Source organism: Pyrus communis, chromosome 5 (genome assembly GCF_963583255.1).
Source record: "Pyrus communis chromosome 5, drPyrComm1.1, whole genome shotgun sequence".
Lineage (NCBI taxonomy): Eukaryota > Viridiplantae > Streptophyta > Magnoliopsida > Rosales > Rosaceae > Pyrus > Pyrus communis.
In genome coordinates, this window is record NC_084807.1 from 19,000,746 (window position 1) to 19,027,898 (window position 27,153).

The 27,153-nt window shown below is 35.8% G+C and overlaps 2 protein-coding genes across 6 annotated transcripts; one reads left to right on the forward strand and one right to left on the reverse strand.

Annotated features, from left to right (window-relative positions):
* Positions 1-12,607: 12,607 nt before the first annotated feature.
* Positions 12,608-18,165, reverse strand: LOC137735472 (uncharacterized). Of its 5 annotated transcripts, XM_068474899.1 has the most exons (10): positions 17,853-18,165; positions 17,389-17,688; positions 17,116-17,256; positions 16,934-17,037; positions 16,620-16,841; positions 15,624-16,118; positions 13,182-13,597; positions 12,976-13,069; positions 12,792-12,906; positions 12,608-12,701 (listed from the first exon to the last, which is right to left on the reverse strand). In XM_068474899.1, the coding sequence occupies exons 1-9, from the start codon at positions 18,027-18,029 to the stop codon at positions 12,795-12,797; spliced, it is 2,061 nt and encodes a 686-aa protein (XP_068331000.1). In that variant the 5' UTR covers positions 18,030-18,165; the 3' UTR covers positions 12,608-12,701; positions 12,792-12,794. The 5 variants fall into 5 exon arrangements, with proteins under 5 accessions (XP_068331000.1, XP_068330999.1, XP_068331002.1 ...); XM_068474898.1 differs by having other exon boundaries at positions 12,608-12,906; XM_068474901.1 differs by lacking the exon at positions 17,853-18,165 and having other exon boundaries at positions 12,608-12,906; positions 17,385-17,558.
* Positions 18,166-26,138: 7,973 nt separating this feature from the next.
* On the forward strand, positions 26,139-27,008 carry LOC137735417 (ethylene-responsive transcription factor ERF023-like). The gene has a single exon (XM_068474839.1). It carries the CDS (start codon positions 26,292-26,294, stop codon positions 26,862-26,864), a length of 573 nt encoding a protein of 190 aa, XP_068330940.1. The 5' UTR covers positions 26,139-26,291; the 3' UTR covers positions 26,865-27,008.
* Positions 27,009-27,153: the final 145 nt, after the last annotated feature.

A 27,153-nucleotide genomic window follows, 5' to 3' on the forward strand; every position in this document is an offset into this window, starting at 1 on the left:
TGGCTTTCTCCTCGACCTACAAATTGGCATGATACGCTACACCTTCGCAAAGGTTCGTATTGATTTGAATTCGTCTTTGAGATCCACCAAATTTAAATACAGAAATAATAAAAATAAATTTAAGAAATTCGGCATCACTTTTTATTTTATTTTTCCGAATACGTTTTGTGAAAAAAACTGTAGAGTTTTATTGATTATCATATACTACAATCTTCAATAAGAACATCATAAATGAGATCTAGAGGTTCCTCGAACCAAAAGAAATTATAGTCAAAGTACAATGCCAAGAGAATTCCATTTGAACAAAGGACACATATTCATAAACAACCAAGTTTTAAGAAATCGTAGAGAATCAATGGAGCTTGAAAGAGCGAGAAAATGGAAAAACTGAATTACTTTCTCTTATTATAATTGCAGTCATTAGTTACAATAATATCCTCTCACACACTATATATAGTACATAGGTTGCTTAGTAAGTAAGCAATCCTTTAACTACCTAAGTCCACAAGATTATGACACATGTATTACACCAAAGTATGCTACCTGTCTACGTTACAGGTTCATTAGTCAATACCCCCCAATCTCAACTAGGGAACCCCAGTTTGAGATTGGAACAATGCTTAAAAAAAGCTGGACCATGTAGTCCCTTGGTAAGCACATCAGCTACCTAATCATGAGTGACAATATATTCAACTTGAAGATCACCTTTCTGAACCATTTCATGAACAAAATGAAAATCCATGTCTAAGTGTTTAATTATGGTATGAAAAAAAGGATTAGAACATAAAGCAAGTGTAGAGAATATTGTCATAGACTCATAGTGTAGCACTGGAGGATTAGGCAGAAACACATGTAAATCCTTCAAGATTAACCGAATCCAATCTATATCCGCAGCAGCATTTGCAAAAGCTTTGTACTCTACCTCTACAGAACTCCAAGAGACACTCCTTTGCTTATTGGCCTGCTAGGAAATAGGATTTTGTCCCAAAAAAACAACATAACTTGTGGTTGATGTTCTGATACTAACATTAGAAGCCGAGTCTGCATCACTATAAGCAGTTAAATCAAGAGAGGGAATGGAAGAATAAGTAAAACCACAATCCACTGTACCCTGCAAATACCTCAAGATGCGTTTAACAAGATAAAAATGAGCATATGTAGGATTAGACATAAACTGGCATGTATAGTTGACTGGAAAAATAATATTTGGCCTAGTGAATGTCAGATATTACAACGCACCAACCAAACTCCTAAAGACAGTAGGATTAGGCATAAGAGTTCCTTCATCCTTAAGAAGTTGAGTGTGAGGTTTGTAGAGAGTAGGACAAGATTTACATGACTTCATAGCTGCATTCTTCAATAAATCTTTGGTATACTTGTATTGAGATACAAACAGATCCCCATTGTTCTTATATGTGATTTTAAGTCCCAGAAAAAAATGTCAATTGACCCATATCTTTCATATAAAAAACTTCACCCAAATTATCAATCACCTATTGAACTAACATAGAAGAAGAGCCAGTAATAATAATTTCATCTACATAGAGTAACAAAATGACAACCTTGGTCCCTTGAGCCTTAACAAAAAAACTAGTATCATATTCGAAGACTTTAAAGCCCAAATTAGGTAGATATGTAGTAAATTTAGAGTTCCAAGCCCTAGGGGCTTGTTTAAGTCCATAAAGTTACTTAACAAGTTTACAAACATAATTAGGATGAGAAGAATCTTGAAATCCCTGAGGTTGCTTCATAAAGACTTCTTCCTGCAAATCTCCATGGAGAAATGCATTCTTAATATCTAAATGTCTTAGGGACCATTTATGTGCAGCAGCTGAAGTAAGAACAAGCCTATCAGTATTGTGCCTAACCACTGGGTTAAAAGTATCATCATAATCAATACCATGTCCTTGACTATACTGAGCAACAAGTCTGGCTTTGTACCTAGAAATGTGTCAATTTTGATCTTTCTTGATTTTGTACACCTATTTACTCCCAATAACATTTCTGTCAATAGGTGAAGGAATCAACTCCCAAGTTCCTTGCTTTTGTAATGCAAAAAATTTATCAGATATGGCATCTCTCCAATGTGTATGAGAAACAACAGCTTTATATGATGTTGGTTCAGTAGCCTCAACAATACTCAACACTGCAATGTAACCTTTAAAAACATCATGGAAACCACTAGAAACATATAAATTCTCATAAGATGCAAAAGCAAGAAAATATCCATAATCATTTCGAGATATAGTTCATGATTTCAACCTAGTTTGTGTAGGATGAACTGGTGAAGTACAATGTGTAACTTGAACTAAACTATCAGAAGAATCAAGAGATAAAATTACCTCAACATGTGTAGGATCTGAGACAGGCAACAAAGATGTTGACGCATAAGAGGAGGGAGAATGAGTATGCTAATGAGAGGTCTGTAATGGAGATACAATACCAAACTTGAACAATAGTAGTTGAATTATGTAACTCATATCCACTAGAAAAAGAAGAACTATAACTATGTTGTGTTGATGAACCAATAAGACTTAGAACTAGAATGCCTGGTATTATCATGTGATTAAGGTATAACAAAAGGAACAGTAATATGATGGTAATGGGTAAGTTAGAAACCCTGTGCAGTGACTGCACAATAGGCTTAGTGTGAAATGGAAACAAAGTTTCATCATGAATAACATGCCTGGAGATAAACAACCTTTGTTTCCCCCTATGAAAACAAATAACTCCTTTATATCTCTATGAATATCCTAAAAACACACATTGATAAGTTCTTGGTTCCAACTTATAAGAATTGTAAGGCCTAAGATAAGGATAAATAGTTGTGCCAAACACTTTAAGTGAACCTAACTCAGGTTGGATACCAAATAATTTAAAAAATGAAGGCTGCATGATTAATGACTTGCAGGGCATCATATTTATGAGAAAAATTGCATGGGAACAAGCATGGAACTAGAATTATGGGGTAAAGATGCAGTGGATAACAAGGTCACAACTGTTTCTATGATATGCCTATGTTTCCTCTCAACAATACCATTTTACTAAGGGGTATGAGGGCAAGAAATCAAATGTATAATGCCATGGGAATCTAAGTATTTCTTAAACACTATACTCATATATTCATCACCACCACTGGATTGAAAATATTTCACAATTGCTTGAAAATGAGTTTTAATAAAGGCCTGAAACTTCTCAAAAACTGAATAAACTTCAGCCTTATAAACCAAAGGAAAGATGCATGTAAACTTGGTAAAATCATCAACAAAACTAAACATAGTATTTATATCCTTCCATATACAACTGGGGATGGTCCCCAAACATCACTACGTATTCTCTCAAAGAGTTTTACAGAAACATGAGCATTAGAAGAAAACACTTGTCTGGATATCTACCCATTGAAACAGAAATTACAGATATGCTTATTTATATCAAGTTTATAGGGAGCAAAGGATGGTTTTTCTTTCTGGGTTTATAACAATCATAAGCAAAATAGCCAGAGTTTAGGATTTTAAAAGCATAAATAAGGAATGAAGCCATAAGTGGTATTTATAGGCAGATTAGGAAGAAGATCGACCGTCTCATATTCAAAGCTTGAGGAGTAAATCCAGTCGAAATATTTTTGCAATCATCACAAAAATAAAAAATCCAGGGAAGAGGCCGAAAAGCATGCAAAACGAGATTGCACGATTACATGTGGCGACGAACTTTAAGGCACAATCTTTATGAAGAGACGTTTTGACGTCTATGCACCTCGGGCGTAAGGCACATGTGTTGCCGAATCCAAACAGCTGTGACGAGAAGGCACCGTGTGTCAACCATTTACGATTATCAAGGACTGACATATAGTGGGAGATTGTGCGTGATAAATGGATTTGAGTGGATATGGAATATTCGTTTTTGCAAAGGTCTTTTAATCAACCACAAAGTGTAGGCCGAGGGTTTATTTCTCAGTTTATTCAAGGCCGAATTTCGGCCAAACACTATAGGTCGAAAACCTCATAAGTGAGAGGCAGTGTTTGGGCCCAAAATAACATTTAGGGCCGAGCCTAGAGTTATTCTCGGCCTAATAATGGATACAGGGAATATTCTTTCATAGGCCGAGCCCAGTGGAATTTGACCGAACCCTATCAGAAGATGGTTCTATCTAGATAAGGGTTAGGTGATTAAATCCCAATACAATAAAGATTCTCGAAAACTAAGGATGCTTTGAATCAGAAAAGATGACGAGAACCAAAGGGTGAATTTGAACGATTAGGGAGCTAGATTCAAAATTTTACAAGGATCAAGATTGTTCGAGATCTATTCAGATTGGGTTAAAGAATCCTAATTCAAATGAAGTTCCATTTCGGCCACTAAGCAAATCATTGCTATAGATAAAAGGGGAATTAATCATTCAAAACCCCTCCAATTCAACACACAACTGCCCTGTGCAAACTTCTCAAACATCTTGATATTTTTATTTTCTTTTTCCTTGCCAACATATCTTCAATTTGGATAAACAACACTAAGGTCGTAGAATCAGCTGACCAATGAGCACCTTCAGTTTGGATAAACAGCACTGCTTCGAGACTGACTGGTTATTTATCCAAGTCTCGATCAACAAGGATTTCCAAGTCCTTATTGGAAGAGGTCATCTCATTAACCTACTCGGTGAAGTGAGGTGTTACCAGGTTACTACATTCGGCACACTGAAAGCCGAATTTAATATTGAACTTCGTAGAACTAGCAGCCTTTTCTTTGTGCTCAAGAACCCGAAGGCCGAGATGTTTTCCTTCCTTGGCTTGGCCGCATTCGCGAGATCAAGAAGTCAGCAATACGCCTAACACCACATCAACATATTTTACTCCCTGGCCAAACTCAACCAATGAGTTGGCACGCCCCGCATTCAACTGAAGGACGTGGTTAGCTCATTAGTTATTCGGCCTACGAGCCATGTAGGCTAGGTAATTTTTAGGGTAAAAAATTATATAACAAAAATAATTATTAAATTAGTATAGTGCCACTTAGTGATAAGTCATCTAACATAGACTTCTTCAATTCATCCAACACCTTTTTCCAAGACGACCACTCTATAGGACACTTGTTCTTAATTACTGTCCCAACATCGTGCGCAAACATAGCGTGCGACTCCCTCTCAGATCCCCTAAAATCTTCATACCTTATTTGCCTTGGACATTCTCATTTTTTTTTTTTTTTTATCTATGGAAAAACAAAATTTCATAATCAAATTAAGTATTTTATAATCATCCAATAAATTTATTCAAAAATAAAATAAATAAATAAATAAAACTTTCAAATCCACAAAAAAAATGGTATTACCTTTTCAACGTCCTTCTCCCTCACATCCCTTAATTGAAGCAGCAGCGGAATCGGCCATCGTACAAACAAATAAAAAAATAATTGGGATATAAGGAGTTTGGGGAAGAAGAAAATGATGGGAACTTGAGGGTGTTGGGGATGAGTATGAAAGGAAAATGGAGAGTGAATCTGTTTTATAAAACCCGTAGGAACTTTTGACTAAGGTTTTGTTGCGCAAACAATACAGTAATTACTTAGCCTTAAATGACTCACTAACCATTTCACACTTTGCGCGACGCAGGATTCATAGTGCAAGATTTTGTTGGGAAAAAGTTTGTCGCTTGAGAATTTGGCCCCAAATCTCCCGATACCCATGTTTTTTTCTCAACCTTTGCGCGACAAATGTTTGGTTTCGCGTAGAAATATTTCTTGCACGACAAACGTTAGGTTCAATTCTCATTAAAGGCGAATTTGAACCACATTATAGCTAGCTCATTGTGAAGTTAAGTTCATCCCCCTCTTCTTTAGTGTAGATAATATTGTTTGTTCAAAAAAAAAAAAACAACTTAGAGGTCACAACCCATGCCCCTCAACCACTCACCCTAGTCCATTGTCCTCAGCCCTTGCCATTATTAAAAAAGAAAATGAAAATTAAATTATTAAAAAATATCCTTACCTATGGTCACTCCCGTGTCGTTTTCTTTAATTTCCCAAATATTGACCTTGAAAATGCTCGACCAACAAAACAATAAAGCACCTTGAAAATGCAAAGCCCCTGCATGCAGTATATATAAACCAAACTATTAGGTACCCAAAGGCACATGTGATCTACTCTTTTTCATCAAAATCCACCAAACCATCTTCATAAAAACAGCTTCTAACCCACCTAAATCCTCTGCTTCTTACTTTTCCATGGCTGGCCTTCAATACAACTTCTTTCCCACTGACTTCCTCTACCCTCGTGCTGCTCCTAAGTTGAGGACCTTAGAAAAAGCTACTGATCTTCCCCTGCAAACCACCAAAGCAGATCATGCAGCCAGCGACCTTGAACAGCTCAAGATTCAACACCGTGGAGTTCAAGTAGTCAAGATTGCAAAATCTCCTCCTGTAATGCATGGTTGAATATGAAAGGATTCGCCCCGTTCGATCATCGCTTACAAGAGCAATCTTTGTGAATGCTGATACTGTTAGGGTTGTGAAGCTTGTAAAGATCATGACCATGAACTTCAGGATTGGGTTATTTATGGGTTACCTTTTTGACCACTATGTAGTTACTTTGCTTGCTTGTCATCATGTATGATGTATAACATATATAATTCGTATCGCTTTGTAACATCAAGGAACTAGGTGGATGTTATATGAATTACTGTCATCCAGAAATGCATGTTCAGATTAATGCAAGTGTACGAAGATCATTGGTGTCCATATCTTTTCCCTTTTCCCCAGTAGCTACAATTTAATTAAAAAATTTCGGATTTTAAGGCCGCCGTTTACTTTCCAATACGTATAAATGTATAATCTCTGCTCTTGACCAAACAAAAATTGTAGTTTCTGCTACTGAGGATTAAAATAGAATTGTCTGTTCCTCTAAAATTATAAATATAAAAAAAGGAAAATTACATTAGAAAGATGTGTATATTCTCTCTAACTATAATATTCACCACCGTAAAACTAATAAATTGTAAGATATTTTGCCCCTGCAGAATTGTTCATTGCAAAAAATAATTGATTAAATATCTCCCAGCACCAATGGTTGGTTAAGCATAAGAGCACAAAATAAATAATCGCAACCTATTATTTGATTGAGGCTTTTTTTTTTTTTTCACCAATTTGATTGAGGTTTTAGACAACTATTTTATGCTCACTTTTCTTTTTATTCAGCCCGATATAACAAAGTTTTTCGGAAAAATAAAACATATTTAAGATTTATTTTTATCAAACATTTTATGCTTCAAAATCTTAGTGATGAAGTGTAATACAAAGTGTATTTTGACAACTGCAGCCAGCAGAAATGGAAAGTGATCGTGACTTAGATTATGAGAATGGCCCCGATTATGAACGATATTTTTTAGGAGTAAACAAATAACCTCCCCACTTGGTCAAAATTTTAAAAAGAGTAAGCTAATAATCTTCCTTCAAATTGTGTCCCATAGAATTACGTAACTTAAATAAAATAGTTTTGAATCTAATAACAATATTGAACTTAGCATTTTCTAATGTCCTTGAGTAATATTCATGTGGAGCAAGTGACTCTCTATTATGGTGGTAGAGAGAAGTGTTATCCTTGTACCACGGCATAAATTCGAACTTCGTTAGCTCACTAATTTAATATATAATCTAACAAATCTATCGTTTTAAAAAAATAAAAAATAAAATAATAATTCACGTGGACATCTTGTAGCTGTCCAACTTCGCGGTAATATAGGCAGGGTCATTGCTCGACCTCACGTGGAAATAAACAAAATGAATTTCTGTTCAAAGTTCAACAGTTTCAAACTTTCCGATCTATTTGACTTGCATAATAAATAAGAGAAAGAAGCATATACCATTGTGCCATGGCCTGCGGTCCACGATGGCTGTTTAGTATTTGGCTCATGGCTAGCTGAATATGCGAATATGCCCGCGTTGAGAACAGAAAATAACATTCTGCACGCAGCATATACCATTGACTCTTCTTTTGTTTTCTCCTCTTTTTAGATTTTGAATAGTAGTTTCATTTTTACGTGGGGATGCACATATTTCTATTTGTGAATAATGATTTGACCGAATAAATTTAACGATCTAAATCATTCAATTTATTAATTTTTATTTAACTTACCCGAAAAAAATTATTTAAAAAAAAATCGTTTAATCATTCGAACATATGAAATAAGTAACTAATATGCTACTTTGTACCTATACTATCAATTAATTTTATACATTTGAATGACTAAATGATCTCCGATTGAAATGATTTTTTTGTAGGGGTAGTCTTCGAGTGAAGATTAAGAAATTGAACGGTTTTCATTATGAAATTTGTGCGATCAAGATACATTTTTCAAAAGAGGGAATGAGTTCATGTCTCATAAGAGGGAATGCAAGTATCATCCTTCACTTTTCGTACTAGCATATACCCAATCATGTTCTCCTAGACACCAGAACCCAATAAAAATTGTAGTCACCTACCGTTTATCTTAAGTTAAAAGTAGAATTTTTGTTGTTATATTTTCTCCTTTATTATTAAATTAAGATTGAATGAATGGTAAGTGATCACAATTTACTTGAACACTAAGGTTTAAGAGAACAGGATTCGTAGCATGCCAAACACTTTGCTCTTAAGTCACCCTGCATGCCTTAAAATATTTGTTTGTTTAATTATTTGATATCAAGTCATCATGCATGCCTTGAAGTATATATGTTTGTTTTATTATTAGTGCCAAAATAGAATCTGTATTTGTTGTAACTAATAACTGGAAATTGATATACGAATCTCATCAGGCGTTATTCTTTTTTTAATGTCAACTCATATCACAAGTTATTCCGGCACACCAAATTAGACGGAGTGCAGGTAGCTGTGCATTTTATATGCTGTTCCTTTTTTATCAGTTATTGATGAAGCATATAAGAGGGAACCGTACGTATCAACATGAAGTTATCAAGTCAGAAGGACCTTTTGACAAAATATTATTTCGAAAATATTATGCTTGTGTGTAACAGTATTTAAGTTTTTACGCATTCAAAATTTCAAATACATTTATACTCTATTATTATGGAAACGTGAAAATATCTAAATTCAAAATAGTTTAATATAACAAAAGAACAACTGCGCAAGTGACCTTTTACCACAGTAATGAAAATAAATTGAGCATTTGCATGACCATGTGGATTCGAACTTCGTCGGTGACTAATCTAACAAAATCTATTATTTGACCCAAAAAAAAAAAAAAAAAGAACAAAGCAAGTGATGATAAATTTAAGTTTTTTGGGTCTTGAATTAGATCTAATAAGGATTTGATTTGATCTGAATCCAATGCTTTTCGGAAATGGATCTATAAGTCATATATGATGACCTGGTCCAAATACGGATATCAATACGTTTGGTTCGAATTCAATCCGTTTATAGGTCTATATATGTGTCATCATCGTGAATCAGACTTTGATTAATTGGCAATTTGACAAGTCTAGTATAGTCGTATTCCTCTCTTATATATAAGTTATAAGCGAGAGGTTTAGAATTAACTTATATGACATGTCCATTATGTAGCTCAACCCAAATCCCTTAGACCTTGATGTATAATACGTTGAATAAAATATATAAAAAGCCAACCTAGAGGTCACAAAAGTTTATTTTTGGGAAAACTAATGAAAAGAGCATAAAAACTTTGAGTTTTAACGAAAATGACAAAATAAAGGATAAAATGAATATGATCAGGATTGATTTTTTTTAGTATAAAAATGTGATTTTTCGTTAAAATGAACAGTACCGAAAGTTTAACGAAAAAGAACTTTAACGAACAACTTTGTTCGTCATCAGCCCATTGCATTATAAAAGACGGGTGGTTTCGTCTCTTATCTTTTTTCATTCCCCATATAAAGCATCTTGAAAAGCCGAACTATTTATTGGTACCCAAAGGCAAAGGCCGCCAAACCAATTCCTTCATATAGCTTCTAATTAACCCTAATTTCTGCTTCCTACATTTTCATGGCAGGCCTTCAATACAACTTCTTTCCCACTGACTTCTTCTACCCTCGTACTACTCCTCAGTCGATGATCTTAGAGCCAACTAACAAAGCTGCTACTCTTCCCCTCCAACCCACGAAAATAGAAGATGTCGCCGGCATCATTGAACAGCTCAAGATTCAACACCGTGGAGTTAAAGTCGTCAAGATTGCAAAATCTTATCCTGCCATGCAAGGTTGAATGTGCACGGATTTGCCCAGTTCGGTCATCACTTTGTTCGATAAGGGCGGTCATCGTGAATGATGGTAGATGGAGTGCTGAGTTTTTACACATGCATCTCAAGTTCGAAACTCTCCATCTCTTAAATTATTGTAATAGTTTCGAACCTTCTCTCATTCCTTTAATAATAATAATAAATTTTAAAAAGTGAATGCTGACACTCTTAGGGCTTGTGAAGCTTGTGAATATCAAATCTCATTTTATTTTATTTTTTGTATGAAACTATGAAAGGAGAAAATGAACGTATCTCAATTAAGTTATTATCAAATAAAAGGACCTTTTTTTACCAAAATAGAAAAATAAAAAGAACTTCTTTTTCTGAAAAGTTTTTTTTTTTATATGTAGATTTAGTGTATCTTTTTGAAAACCATAAATATGGTTGGGTGAACACTTGTGGTAAAATTTTGGCCTCCCACCATACCAATTTTATTATACATAATCCAAGTAAAACAAAAATTACAATTATTCTGATAGAATCATGGATATCATGGATTGGTATATATTGCTTTCTTAAGTTCTATTGATTCTTCTCATGCATTGTGAAATAATGAAACCACAAGGGAAGATTTTTCTCCAGTGAGGCCCTTCCGGACTATTGGTGCAATTCAACCCTACTCCAATAAGGACTCTTTGTGATGTTCATTCCGTCCGTAGTTTTTTTTTTTTTTCAACGACCTAAACCATCTATATTTTAGTTCATCATTCATAGATCATACTTGCAAAAAAATTAAACAAATACAAAAACATTAAGAAATCTAATTGTAGTGATGAAAATGGCCAAGGCCCCAATTGACAAGAGTATGCATGCAAATAATATACGTATTTGTGCTTATTAACAGTATGAAGAGATTTTGTTGAGACATGATTTTTTTATAGGTGTCACATCCCGGCCCGGGCCACCACCACATTCTGGGCTCGACTCCACCGTAGCACGATATTGTCCGCTTTGGACCCCAACCACACCCTCATGGTTTTGTTTCTAGGAACTTACGAGCAACTTCCCAGTGGGTCACTCATCATGAGATTGCTCTCGCACGAACTCGTTTAACGTCACCCATCATGAGATTGCTCTCGCACGAACTCGCTTAACTTCGGAGTTCCTACGGAACCCGAAGCCAGTGAGCTCTCAAAAGGTCTCGTGCTAGGTAGAGATGGGAATATACATATAACGCTTACAGGATCCACTCCCCTGTGTGATGTGGGATGTTACAGTAGGGGTTTTTGAACCTTAATCCTTGAAGAAGATTAAAATTCAATAAAAACCTGGTATTAGATTAAATATTAATTTTAGTCCTCTAATGTGTACTTAATTCAAATTTATATTATATTTTTGTTTTAATATTTAATAGATATCTTGTTTAATGTCATTACATTAAAATTAAAATTATTTATTATTATACACATTTTAATTCATTATATTTATTTTACTTCCTCTAATTAGTGTACCTAAACGTCTTTATCATAATATATTTTACTAAATTAGTATATCAAAATGTCTGTACTTAAATATATCCTAGTGAATTAATGGCACATAAGAAAATATGCAAAAACATAAATGTACCAAAAAATTCCGTACCTAAATATATGATACTAAACTAGCGTACCGAAATGTCAGTACCTAAATATATTATAATAAACTAGTGTACTGAAATGTCCATACCTAAACTTATTATACCGAAATGTTCATACCTAAATATATTGTAATGAATTAATGGCACATAAGAAAATGTGCAAAAACATGTGTACCGAAAAATCTTTACAAAAATATTTTCTTATATAAGATACTTACCATAATGAAAATTAAAATTTATAATATTTTCATAAAATTATAAATAAAAAAGAAAGACATGTTGGCATTAAATAGAGTCTAGGACTAAAATCAATTTTTAATCTTGTATAAGACATTTTTCTAAACTTCATCTTATTTAAGGATTAAAATCTAGTTTTCTATTTTTTTTTATACATAGAGCGCTTACGTGGCAATGCATCCACTCATTAAAACTCAAAGCAAAAGAATGAGCAGAACAGCAGGATGAGGAGGTTGAGGAGGAGGAACTCAAAGAACGGCATTCCAAATTCAAAGACAAACTACGCAATTTGACACCAAACTTTAATTTTGTCTTACATAAGTCACTTCAGTATCAGCGTCAACCCGAGTGACTTGCAGTTGCAGGCGATGACTCCACTGAAAGGAGGCAAGCAGTGTTATAGTTCGATCCATCCCAGTTGAACGATCCTCACGTCTGTTATCAATTAACTTAGGTCAGAATCAACTGGGATGGATCGATCACCAAGAGCAAACTCTGTTCGCCTGAGAATTAAATCCCTATGCTTGAATCACGCTAATTACGCAATGGAGCAGACATATTAGATGAAACAGATGAACAAAAACCTTCATCCTACAATCCTTCCAAATTGAATCAGATACATTGCCTGTACGGGCCTGAACAAGTCGATGGACCTCAAAAATGGTTTACATGGGAGAACAAAATTCCAGGTTAGGTTAAATAAATGCAGTTAGTTGTTAATGGGCAGCAGCAACACCGGTTACATGTCACGCTCTATAGTATGCAAGAACTGAATCGCGACAGAGACGCCAATACTCTTTGTAGGAGATTAGCATCCACGGAAATATTGGAAGATCAGTCCCAATTGTAGATGGAATCCTGGAACCAAATTAAAAAAGATAAAACAGCCATGAAAACGATCAAATTTGAATTCAATTTTCAACTCACCGTCTGCCAGTGAGGACTCCATAAGCTGCAGTGGCAACCAATGTCTGAGGTTTCCCAGAAAGAACCTTTTTGTAGTGAGGCATGACGATTTGCCCTGGTACGTATATTCCATCAATATAGTTACGAGAAAAGCCAGGCCCAAGTAATTAACATGTGAAACTTTCAGACTTGAGATACAATCAACTAAACAAAGATCAAGCTCTCACCTACAGTCAAGAAGTTACTATGAAGAAATGAAACCACAACAGAAGATTTTTCTCCAGTGAGGTCCTTTTCGGTCCGCAGTTTCTCCGATGGTGAAGTAATATCCCTAGGAGAATCAACTCCACCACTCCAAACAGATACCATTTCAAACCATATCCCAGATGGAAATCTTCTCGGCCTGACCAACCAAAGGAAAATTTTGATATATGGTGTGGCATGAATAAAAGATATAGTGACTTCAATCAGTATACACATAAGGCTGATAGTTGTGTTCATAATGGTAAAAAAGATGTAGAAAACAGAAGTTGTCGGTAATAGAAGTAGAAGTGGTGTGAACAGAAGAGATCCAACGATGTGTTGCTTGACAGTGTAGTCATAGCTATCTAATCTCTGACGAAGAGGATTCCACTTTCGGCCCCTGAAAAACATTCAGCAAGTACATTAGCACCTAGATGTTGTAAAACAGCAAAACAATTACGGATAAAGGACATATTTTACTTATACCCTCACCAGCTATACACAATTAAAATTCTAAATTTATCATTGACTGTGACCAGGTGCACAATAAAACTGGAGCTCTTCTCAGAAAATAGCAATTTACATCAACTAATTATAACAAAATTATCTTCGCTGCAATATAGACTAGCACATCTTGTATGGGCGTACACTTTATGCATAGACGTTAGTACATACATATATAAGTATACCAACAGATAAATAGATACAAAAAGCACAACAATCTTCTAGAATCAGGATTTTTTTACGCATACTAATATTATAAAAGGAAATATACAAGAAGTTAGTGGATCCACAGATTTAACATTTTAGCTTACACGAACATGACTCTGCTACGGGAATCAAGAGGTGATAATAATAAAGTGACTGCAGTTTTGAGTCCACGCTGATTGTTAGAAGGATATGTTGTAATAAAGTATGAACAGCATAAAGAGCCTAAATGCAATGCACTTAAAAGTAACGTGATGTCGGACTGATGCAAGAGATATTACTGTGGTAAACTTTGACTGCATGCATAAAAACAAATATTATGCTTCAAAGCAAACTTGTTACGGGATTTCCAATTTCATTTTCTAGCATTATGGGCATTCATATTGCAGATGGCAGCTGCATATATGAAAATCTAATACGACTATATAATCAAATCCCTATTGAAAGCACAGTACCAACTAGCTAGACAAATAAAAAGGTCAAGGTTAAACCAACGAGTAAAGTTCCACAATGACAGTAATCAGGGACAGAACTGTCTCTTTATTGGAAGGTTGGCTACTGAGAGCTCTCCAGCAGTCACCCAATTGCAAGGGGAATTGGGTTGAACTGCCCTTGGCCCAGAAAAATCAGCTCGAATAGTGGTAAAAATGGACGGCAATTGCAAGGAAGGCAGGTGCTTTGGCAGCTGCCCTGCCAATTCTTGCAAGGGCATGCGCCCGAGTGGAGAAGCATCAGACAGGAAGGGGGGGCACCCCACATGAAGGACCAGAGCCAAACGGCCCCATTTTGATGCAACAACAGGGCAATCAGGACCGTTGGATTCTAAAAAATTGCCCAAATGGCCAGAATGTAACTCTAAAGAATTCAAAAAACTTACAAAGTTCACACTCTAAAAATCTTACAAAGTTCAACACACTTGCAAGTTAAACATTTAAAATTACCTAAAATTCTATGGAGATAATAATATGTTGGGATAAGACAAAGAAAACATTAAAAAAAAATATATATATATATATATATATTTGTGAATAGCAATAATCCTTGCCCTTGGCCTTCCTCATTCCAAACGGGTGGACTTGCACAAAGGCAATTACTATTTAGAGTAGTGAGGGCAATTTTTATTGCCCTTGCCCTCAATTGCCACTGCCCTCCACCAACTGGTGGAGATGAGAACCAGTCAAGTTACAATTCCCCTGTAGTTTAGCCTGATTTCGACATAAATCCCTGTGCTTCTAAATCTTTTCAATTTCACACCTGTCCCTTTGTTACATTTGCAATTGAGAACAAAACAACTTCATTTAATAAATTAACCGAGCTATGATGTGGGAAGGAGGTAGATGTCTCTATACATACCTATTGTATAATATTCACGTTGCCAGACAGAGTCGATGTTTTGTCCTGGATTTCAAATGTAATCAAAATACTAGGGTACAATTGAAACATATTTAAATTACAGGGAATTGGAATATGGGCTAAACTGCAGGAACTACAGGTGTAATTTGACTGAAGAACTATGTATTAAAGACCTAAAACTCCAACGAACAAATGAATAAACATATGACATGTTACGGGATAGAAAATAGGTTGGTTAGAAATATGACCCTATCACAAGAATACAATAACCAAAGTAAAAACGTTTGTATTTAGTTACTGCAGTTGGTGTCATGTTGAAGTTTTAAAAACTGAAAAAGAAAGAACATGACATCACAAAGTAATACCTGAAAAGGCGCCACAGAGCTGCTAATGCCTGTATCTGAGTTGAATATAAAAGCGATATCAACCAATGAAGAGTAGACACATGCAAAGTTGCTAGTGCAATCAAGTCGATTATCAAAGCAGCAGGTATAGTCACCCCAAAAATGATTCCTGATATAGCAAGTCCTCTAATGAAATAAAGAAAGTGGGACCCCAAAAAGATCCAAATGGTAGACCAAATCTGGATAGCAGTTAGAGAAATCATCCCAAGAACTTCTGCCAATTCATTGTTTAACTTAAAACCTGCAGGTACCCCCATCAACCACACACAGCCTGAGCGCAATAACTCATTTGTAATGTTACTGGAAAATTTCAAGATCCATATGCAAGCAGATTCTACATGATACAACAGTACCAAACCAAACAAGTTTCCCAGAAGTACATCAACAGCTAAACTTGACCACACGGAATGCTTATGCAATGCAGCTTTCTCCGCGTATTCCACACTTGATAGCGACCTTTATCCAGAATAAGGTGATGAAATAATTGCAGTGTATTCGGGAAAGAAATAAGAGGAGCCTACTACCAGAAAGAAAGAAACAAATGGCAATGGAACAAAAGAACACAAGACGAAACAGACTCATCAGTAAATGTCTATTGGATATAAAAGGTTACATGTAACACAAGAGAAGATGAAGGGGTTATTGTCAATGCAGTGAAGTAGATGATGGAAGAGATCAAGTGAACGGGTCAATCATGGGCTCAAACAAACCTAAATCTCAGCCTACAAAAGTACAGATAAAGAAAACCATGAACACTTGCAGGGTAGAAAATTTATAAATGCGAAAAATTTCTTATAAACCAAACTAGAGTAAAATCTAATAACATGTTTGGATTTTTAAATTTTATCCAAAAATTAGAATGCAAATGAAAGGGGAATTAATGCCCAACTTATCAGTCAGATAACTCCACAGGATTCAAAACATATTCCATATTTGCAGTTGAAATTTTCATCTTACCTCATGCCATTATCTTGAAGAAAGATTGGCCAATACAAGATCTGAGAACCCCGGATTCTGATATTTATCCTTGAGGTGCTGAATACCTTTACTAATATAAGGTATATCGATGAGTCTGATGCAAAATTCAGAAGCCTATACAGAAACTGAAGAATGACATAGAACAACGCAGATAATGAAGCCATAGATATGGCAAATAGTTGCCATATGAATCCCAGAAACCTGAAAAGCCACAAAATCGCCATTTAAATACTGCAGATAATGCCAGGCATAAAAAGAAAAAGTAGTGGAGAGCTAAATGTGTGAATAGATACATGTAAACAGTAGAAAAGCGCACAAAAGATGTCATGGGACCCGTGGATCTCTCAAAAACAATTTCAGCAGTAGCGGAGCTATTAATTGCCAGAATGACTGTATCCTGCATTTAAAGAATATAAATGGTGTATCCATACACAAACAAGTCCTAATCTACAAAAGAATTCTCACAAATTCTCACCAAATCAAGGAGTTGATGTTTTTGGTGAAGTTCATCAACCCACTTGGGTTTTCTCATAGGCGCACTCGCTTGCTCAAACAAATTCCAAGGATGTAATGAGAAATGGTGGGCACCATATGTAGGAGTCTCATATAATATTAGCTAAATTTGATGAAATCAAAAACAGGATATTAATCACCAAAAAATAAAAATGATGATCAACTATAAAAGTTAACAGTTAAATTAAGTCCAACAGCATGCCATTGAAGCATTCACGATTCACAACTTACATACGTGAACATCACATCGAGACACGATTTTCCCATTCCAGTGAACGTGATGCAGTTTAGGAATCCAAGCAATGTCCTTTCCAACTTGTTCTTTAGGATCACATAGCATCTGAATCAAATAACCGTTTCCCTCGAAATTATCCCTACATTGTTCTACTGATCCACTGAGCTCGTGGCACCCACAAGAAGAAGAATGAGGTTGATCTTCTTCTATCAGGTCCTTAAATATTTGACCCACTACACACAACATAGACTTATCCTGTAGCAACACAGGCATTCTTCCATTCGTGTCGCGAAGAATTCCCTGAAAAAAAAAAATGTACCAATTTCCCAAAACAAAATAAGCAAAAATTCAATGCATCCCAAAATTCAATCATTAAAGAAGCAGATTGAAACCGACCCACATAAATTGCAGACATAAGTTATCGAAATCTGATTAGCATTGATTATTTGAAGAAGTTTATGTACCTGGAGGCTTGATTGGCAACCAGAAAGCGCGAATTCGGTGTAGGAGAAAGCGACGACGACGTCAAGAGAAGATGGAGACGAAGAAACAAACCAACCAAGCAAGAAATTGGAGGATGATGATGGTTTCCTCAATGAGAGTTGCTTTGGCCACCAAACCCTACATCTCCTTCCCATCATCGTTGTGGGTATGATTGCTGATCTCTTGGAGAACAGAGACAACACAGGGATGTGGGTGGGGATGAAGACGAAGTAAAACACAAAACAAGGTAATTTTGATCCAAAGAAGTAATTGGTTGTTTTTAATATGACTAAATCACTTTATGTGAGAGTGTTTTCAAGTTTTACTCGGATATTTATTCAAGGGGTCTAGTCAAATTAAGATCGAGGGCTTTTATTTGAATTCATATAATTTTACTCTACATATATGAATTGTCAATTTTACTCTATTGTATAATTATCATCACATACATGATAAAATTAAAAATAAAACTAAAATTTATCAATAAATTCACTAATCAATCAATATACACACCGCCGATTCCAATGACTATTGTATACGTGTGTATGAAGCGGCAATGAGATAAACAAACGGAATCCAAATCAGATAAAGCACACAAGCATTAAAACCAACTCGATTTCTATTGTAAGAGAAATAAGCATATTGAAAAGCACAAAAATTCGTAACATATGAGTTAATTACTTCATCTAATTTTGTCTGTTCACGTAACTTCCCGATTGTAGATTGCTTGTTTAATCAATTCATCAAACACGACTCCATGTACGTAGGACATTACAATTCATCAAACACGGAAGAGAACCTGCCAACCTCTTCATTTGCATCTCTACCTTTTCGATATCTCATCGTTCCTTTCGATTTCATCTTCTTCACCCTGACCCATCATGAATATTTATTTATTTATTTGCAAGTTCTAATCGTAGGTTTGAATTTCTGGAATTTTCCCGTTGCATAACTTAAAAGGAGTCTGCACTTGCGTTGTTGAGATAGAACCCTTTCTCCAGCATCTCAAGAGTATGAATCAATAACAATGGTGCTTAACCAAGATGTTGGCAATGCATGTATTTGGCTTCAAGTTAAAATTCTTTTTCAAATGCGTGAGAAATTGCTGGCTTGTATTTGGCTTGATATTACGATAGGTTGATTTGCTGATATGTCAACATTGTGTACAAAATATTACATTAGACTAGGTGTGTGTTTGTTTCACCTTCTTAAGTGGCACTGGACTAACTAGGATTATTATCCCTTGTTTGGGATGCCTTAGTCCGGACTCGTGTGGACTCCGAGCCTCGTTAGATTGTCCAAACTAGTCCCGTACTGAACCATGGGATTGCCAAGCGCTTTCTGATAGGTGTATTATTTATCATATTTCTTATTAATTATCCCTAAGTTTTGTTAAGGAATTGATTATAAAAGAGCCTTATTACTTTCCTTTTCACAGTTTTAGCCATTTTGTGCACTTAGGACGTTTTTGGTGATAATTCGACTTTCCAGAGGATTTTTTATGCAAGGCCAATTAGAGAAGGAAGCTAAGAGGCTGAAGATCGTTGTGTCCAAATTTCATAATTTTCCATGGAGCCATTCATTCCAGTTTTACAAATGAATCCTGCAGAAATTGTTTTCCCGTCAGAATCGCGTAGCTGTGGCAGAAAGAAGATTTGAAGGCTTTTCCAATTTTTCCTAGTGGCATGTGATGTATGCTTGGAAAGATAAGAGATAAAGCTACGTTTTCCATATTTTTACAGAATTTTCCAGAAGATAAATCGACCCCAAAACTGGCATGCAAGACAGGCGACGTGTTTCCCAAGTCAAGAAGGATTCTTTACTAGTTTGTGTCGTTAATTGTTTAGGAGTTTGTTTTATTTTATGAGACTTTCTCCCAGACTTTTTAGGGTTTTTCTAGTATAAATAAGTGCTCTAAGCTCTCTTTAAGATATCCATCCATCCATCCACCACCGCACCATATTACCATTCACAATCTCCGCAATTTGTGAAGAAGAGCTTAGGGACGTGCTTTGCCATGGATTCCGGATTCTATCTTTTTTTTTTTTTTTCTATGTGTAAATAAGTTATTTTCTAAGGTTTATGATGAAGCCATAACATGAATATTTGCAAAGTACTTTGTTAATTATTATCCTATTATATGTCATGTTAAATTCTTAATCTTTGTGGGTATTTTATTCTCAGTTCGAATTTCTAATGACTGATCACCTTTAGGAATTTTGCATCTAGAGATTTAGATAAATCTATGAGGATAACCAATATCAATTAGGTTTATTGGAACTAAGATTAAGAAGAGTAGACAAACTAGTGAGGATAACCAATATCAAGCGAGTCCTACTTGGTTGACATGATTCTTCTATGCTTAATGGGTTTTTATGTTTTTAATTGTATGCCTAACCAATAGGATATAATTATCATGTGGAGATACAAGAGTTGATGCCTGACCACGGATTAATTCATACCTTAGATAGAACAACCTTTAACATTGGCATGGTAATTGGATAGCAATTGGCTCTAGGAAAAGTAAATAGGATTGTTATTGGTGGATTCATAACCTTAGGTTTTCTTGTGTCATGTGTTTGATTTAGTTAATTGTCTTTTCTTTTTCTTGTTAATTTTAGTTTTAATCAATTACTCAATTATTCAATTCAATCTATCCTTTGTTTGTTTAATTAAGTCTAGCGTGATTAATCGGTTAAATTGGTGTTAAAGTAATCCCTATGGGATCGACCTCGTATTTACATATATTACTACAATTGATTCGTGCGCTTACAATTTTAATTTGATTTAAATTAATCTATTATTTAGGTTAGTTTAAATATACATCACTTTCCTCACTCACTGTCTCTTTCTTCGTCTTTCCTCATCTATCTCTGTCTCTACCTCTCTCTCTCTGCTAAATCAAGCTCGTCAGGAAATTAATCGATGAGTTCCTCTTGGCAGTCGCCTTTGATGCGAATCTCAAACCGGATCGATTCTATAAACTCGCGATTTCTTTGCCTGATCAAGATCGGCTGTTTGACGACGACCTTTAGTCGTCGATGGCTATCTTCAGCCGCATACATGGCCATGGGTATAGGAATCTGAGGGAAAGAAGGATGGTGATTGGGTATTTTTAGGGTTCTAGGTACTTTTTATTTGTAATAATCAAAATATTTGGAAATTTGGGAATTTGGTCTTTAGCAACAGAGGTTTATCTTCAGGGATCAGGGGTAAGCCTTCTATTATTGGAAATTTTGTAACTTCCAAGTTGTTGAGGAACACCAGTAATTTGAAAAGAAGATATCCTCTTTCTTTCATCTATTAATTTTTATTATCTTAATAGAAAAAAAAAATATAATATAATAATAATTTATTGTTAGTCCAGCTTAATTTAGTCTAAGTCAATCCAGGGTAGTCTCTGAACTTAGTTTAGTCTGAAATAATCCGGTGCAACAAACACATCATATACGTTAAATTATAGGTGTGAGACAAACTTAGGATGGGGGCTAACTCACATTGCATACGAGGGTACTGCACTTGGTACCAAACTAAGGAGGGCTCTTACGGCAGTTTAGGTTCTCAAACCCTCAGTTGCACGGTCATGCGTAAGTGCATATGACATATAGAACCTCATGTTGGCAACTCTAAGAACTTTGATCGCGATGACCGATTGAGCTATGCCGGTCGCGATAAGATCAGCATATATCACCGCTTGTAAATGTTTACTCGTGTATATTAGTATATATCACCGCTTGTAAATGTTTACTGTGTATATATCACCAGCACATATTAATGCTTGTAAATATTCACTTATGTATATATCAATGCTTGTAAGCAACAGTGACAACGCAAACAAAGTCAACTTCGTGTTTAAATCCCATATGAACCCCAAATCCGACCACAAACTTTCCTACTTGAAAGAAGGTATCATGTACCGCACGCGTATAAGATGAAACATACTCACTTGTACTAATACAACTCTCTCAATGGTATTTAGAATAAATTAATCCAGTGGTCACTAAACACATAGACCTAGTTTGGTGAATCAAGCTCAGCTTCTCTTTTTGTTCCTGAAAAATCAAAGAAACAAGAATGTCAATTGCCCCATCCCCACCTTGCCCTTGCATCCCCACCTATTTTGGTGCGTCAAGCTCAGCTTTTCTTATGGGCCATATCGACGTCAGATGCCGATGATATTTAGGCCCAATGCTCAGAGATGAGTGTCAACAAGATCACATTTGGACGGGGAGTTCCGGATGATCTTGGATCAGTACTTGATCAAACGCAAAAATTGCAGACCACATAAGTATCTTGTGCACACTTGTATACCCTAATATGATTATTATAAATACATTTTAATGGAGAAGAATAACAAAATGTATTAATTTTTTAATTACAAACGATATTCTACATTAGAATGTATGCTAAAGAAAAAGGAAAGTCCACAAAGCCATTGGCTATTATTTTTCTAGCTACCTACTGTTTAATATATTTGATAATACTAGATAGATTAAATTTGCAAACTAAATAATACGTCATCAATAAGTAATAAACATGCTAATCAACACTTAAGTAATAATCCAATCATCAACTTTGATATCATTTGGTTTACAAAATTTAGTCTATTTAGGAGTACATTTTTGCTCACCCACATTAACCTCGGTGTATGCTCACCATACACCTATATGCCTGCCATCTGTCTTATCTCCTAACTATAGTTAATTCCATTATTAAATATTCTTTTTCTAATTTAAAACACTGAGATTAAACATAAATAAATACAATCTCATTGCACTTCAAATTACACACCCAGATAACTCCGCAAACACCTAGCACGCCGCCGTCGTGACCACCTCTCCGTCGGGCGGCCGGATAAACCATCTGTTCACTATCTCCCTTTCTCTTCTTCACCCTTCTCCTCCTCTCTTATCTCTCTTTCAATTTCTCTTGCCTTTTTAGGTTCTGCAACTCGTTTTGGCCAACCTGTGGTCCAATAAGTTGGAGAACTAGTTATCCGAGTCCTACTACCCATCACTTACCACCGATGTAGCAGTAATCTATGTTTTGAAGGAAAGACCGTGAAGGCTTGGAAGTTTTTCAATTGGGTTTGTGAGAAAAATGGATTTAGGTTGAGTTCTTCGGTTGAAAGAGAAGGGTTTGGGATTTTTGGATTTAGGTTGAATTTTTCGGCTTGGGATTTTTGGACCCTTAGGGAAATAAAAGAGAAAGGGTTTTCCATTGATGCCCGTGAAGTGGAGTGGCTTTAAGTGATGGGTAAATAAGGAATTGGGGTTGAAAGGGGGTCGCCGGCGACGACGGCATGAGTGGTGTTTGTCTGGGTTGGCTTGGCTTGGCTGAGTGGGTGGGTTTGTATTTATTTTTGTTTTTGTTTAATCAGTATTTTAAATTACTTTTAAAATTTGAAAAAGTATTTTAATAAAGAAGTTAACTATAATTAGGGAATGAGACAGATGGCAGGCATATAAGTGTATGGTAAGCATACGCCAAGGTTAATATGGGTGAGTAAAAATGCACCCCAAATTTAGTCTCATTACTAAATTGGTTAGTTTATGTATAATTAATTGTATAGTGTATAAACCAGTTGATAGCTACACCATAAGTTATACCTAGAGGGATTGACAAAGCATGTATACCAATATGATTGATACACATAGCCTCTCTGATAATAACACTCAGCTACTCATGTGTATATATATGTGTGTAAGGAGTTCACTGCTCAAGCGTTAAGAAATTTGCCTCTAGACTCGAGGTTCTTGGTTTGAATCTACTCTTTTTTCATAATAAAATAACAAGCTAGTTACTAATCTAGGAAAAATAAGGTGGTATTTTGCTTTTCAATGTTGAAAATGGGAGCTGATTTTCACTTATTTTAGCCTCGCACTCATCTCTCATTATTTATTATCATCCGTTTAAATAAATCAAATAAAAACAACATATAAAATTAAACATAAATATATAGGTGGAAAAATAATTAATTTCTTGTGAAAAATATCTCAAGTTCGAAAACTGTATGTTAATGGTAAAAAAAAAATACATTTGTAGATAGTATATAATGGTATGTGTTTTACCTTCATAAGAAATAGCAGCAGATCTGGTGTGGTACCGCTGCTCGATATTATTCCTTTCGAACGTACCGATAAGATTTTAGTGGCAGTGATTTTCCAACATGCATGTGCAATTATTGTAAGATCTCACATTATATAGAGGTGTGGATCCTGTAAGTTTTATATGTATATTCTCATCTCTACCTAGCACGAGGTCTTTTGAGAGCTCACTAGCTTCGGGTTCTATGGGAAATCCGAAGTTCAGCGAGTTCGCGCACGAGCAATCCCAGAATGGGTGACCCACTGGGAAGTTCTCGTGTGAGTTCCTAAAAACAAAACCGTGAGGACGTGGTCGGAACCCAAAGCGGACAATACCGTGCTACAGTGGTAGAGCGGGCCCTGAATGTGCTGGACCCCAGGCGGGGATGTGACAATTATACATGTAAATATATGAATGTGTTTCGCTCTAAAAGATTCTCGTTACTTTGTTTATTGCATATTACTTGTTCCTGTCTTTCTTGGTTTGCATATTTTTGGTTTCTCTGATGCTGTCCTGAGAATTGCACTTCCTTCCAATGCATGCTTCATTTTCTTACTTTGTTTTCTACTGTATAATGTATAGTTGGTGAAGCAATAAGACATGGAAATTTGAGTGGTCTCCCGGCTACTACTCTCTTATCTGCCCACCCTATATATCGTGAAGCCAAATAATTTGAAACGAAAACTCATGCAAATAGAAATTATCATTTGTCTTAGAATTTAAGAAGCAACAAATAAAATCCTTAATTGTGTGAAAAAAAGAGACGGTTATATTTTTTTTCTTGTTACAGGGTAACAGTACAATAGTCTTTCTAAATGAGAATGACAGCCAAAAATATAGAACAAAAATATCTCGTAACATCTCCTGTAAAGACAAACTACTATAAAATCACTAAATAGTGTTTAGTATCATATGAATATTGAATTATCTACGATTTCCTAACTTTTCTTGTGATAACACGTGTATCATTATCATAATAATGATTGAATGGAAAAGTAATCCAATAAGCAATTGTGATTAGAAGTTTCATAGTCCAATTAAAGCTGTGATCCTTAATCAAACTCCGGAACTACATCGAGGCCAATTAGAGGACCTCGTTTCCATGGAGGAGAGCATTACTACTACTTTACAATGGCTTTATGTCTATGTCATAACTCACACCAAAGCTACTAAACCCCACCAACTTATCATGCAAAAATTATCCCACACCAAAAAATAAAATAAAAAAAATAAAACCAAAAAAAAAAAACAAAAAGGACAAAAGCTAGAAAAATCATCAAAATCCCGTGCTGATTAATCCACCATGTGATTTGTAAACCGACCAAAACCCAAGGGACATAGAAACCAAAAGCAATTGATTAGCCTTTTGAGCATTTGATAATGATATTTGCTTGAAAGGGTAGGTTGGTCATTGTATTGATATGCCCTTGTGACAATCGTCCACCACTCCTTGGAGGAGACCGATAGAGATGTAATCCAATGGAAATCACACCGTGATGGTTGTGTGTAGAGATCACAACCATAGTTCATTTGGGACCAACATATAGAGCACAGGGTGTAATTACATGCATAAGCCAATGTTGTTGTGAACTTAATGAAGTTTGGAACCTTAAAGTGAAACTAGTAATGATTTTTAGAGGAAGAAAAAGTTGATAGACAGGGTTGACAGTCATCAATGAGCGAATACGTGGTTTTTGTTGATTAATTGTGAAACTCTTTTATCAACAGTTGACAACAATCTATAAATTAGGACGTAAGTGATTGTTTCTAATAGGACTCGTAGTTCATATTTAATCAACCCACTTATATATGTATCTGAAATTGTCTAAGAAGAGAAAATGCCTCCTATTCACATAGCATTGAGAGTTTTCTTTGGCGACTCTAGTGAGTGTATAATTGATGTCATACATTTCAACACATATATGCATTGCTTAAAGAAGCGAATTCCATTATTTTTTAACAACGATCAGAACCATCTTTCTTTTAAAAAGTTTATGTTTTTCTTATCTTTCTTTTAAAAAGTTTGTGTTTTTCTTATCATACTTTGTTTACTTGCGCATGATGAGGGAGCTTTTTTAGTTGTAAATGCTCAATTAAATCATGCATGTACCCTCAAAACACTGGTACCCCACCCACTTTAACAATCACTTGGCACACAGGGCATTGAAATAAACAGTCCCTTAATTTCTTATGCAAGGGCATAAATGTCATTTCATAGGAAAATATAAATTATAAGGCCTAAGGCATAGACAAAGTAAGTAACAACTAACAAGTGTGAGTGACACTCACATTACAAGCACTCGCATTACAAGGAGACGGTTCCAATATTGTACATGGAGAAACCACCATACACCGAAGATGACCCGAGCACCACCACCACCCTCCCAAAAGCTGACTCACAAGGCGGAGGCAGCCGCCACCCGGTGTACCGAGGCGTCCGGAAGCGGAGGTGGGGGAAATGGGTGTCCGAAATTAGGGAACCACGCAAAAAGTCACGCATTTGGCTAGGCTCTTTCCCTGTGCCGGAGATGGCTGCCAAGGCCTACGACGTTGCCGCCTACTGCCTCAAGGGCCGAAAAGCGCAACTGAACTTCCCCGAGGAAGTTGACCACTTGCCGAGGCCGTCCACGAGTACGGCTAGGGACATTCAGGCAGCAGCAACCCAAGCAGCACATACAATCATGAAGTCGTCACATATCACCAGAAAAAGTGACGAAGACGACAATGATCATCATCATCACGGCGGAATGGACGGTGGAGATGATTTCTGGGGAGAGATAGAGTTGCCTGAGCTGATGGATAATAGTGGGTGCTATTGGAATTCATGTGGCTGGAATATGACTTCGTTTTCAGGTGAAGCGGCGGCGGCGGCGCATGGCCAGAGGGAGAGGCTTGTCTCTGATTAAGAAGTGTTGGGTGTGGTTGGTATGGTCATCATATATGTGTACTAATTAATTAGTTAGGTAGATTAGGTTGTTTTTGTGTGTATCATTACTCCTATGTGCTTGTTTAGATCCTCAGGTTTCAAATAAAATCACATTTAAACTTGAGCATAATTCTATACAAAAAAAAATGAGCATAATCATCTCATAAATATATGAAATTCGTGATTTGTGTGCATGAGTAGCTATTAATTAATTAGTTGGTTAGAGGAGCTTCAACTTTCATTTCAACGAGTCAGAAAGCCTTTTCATC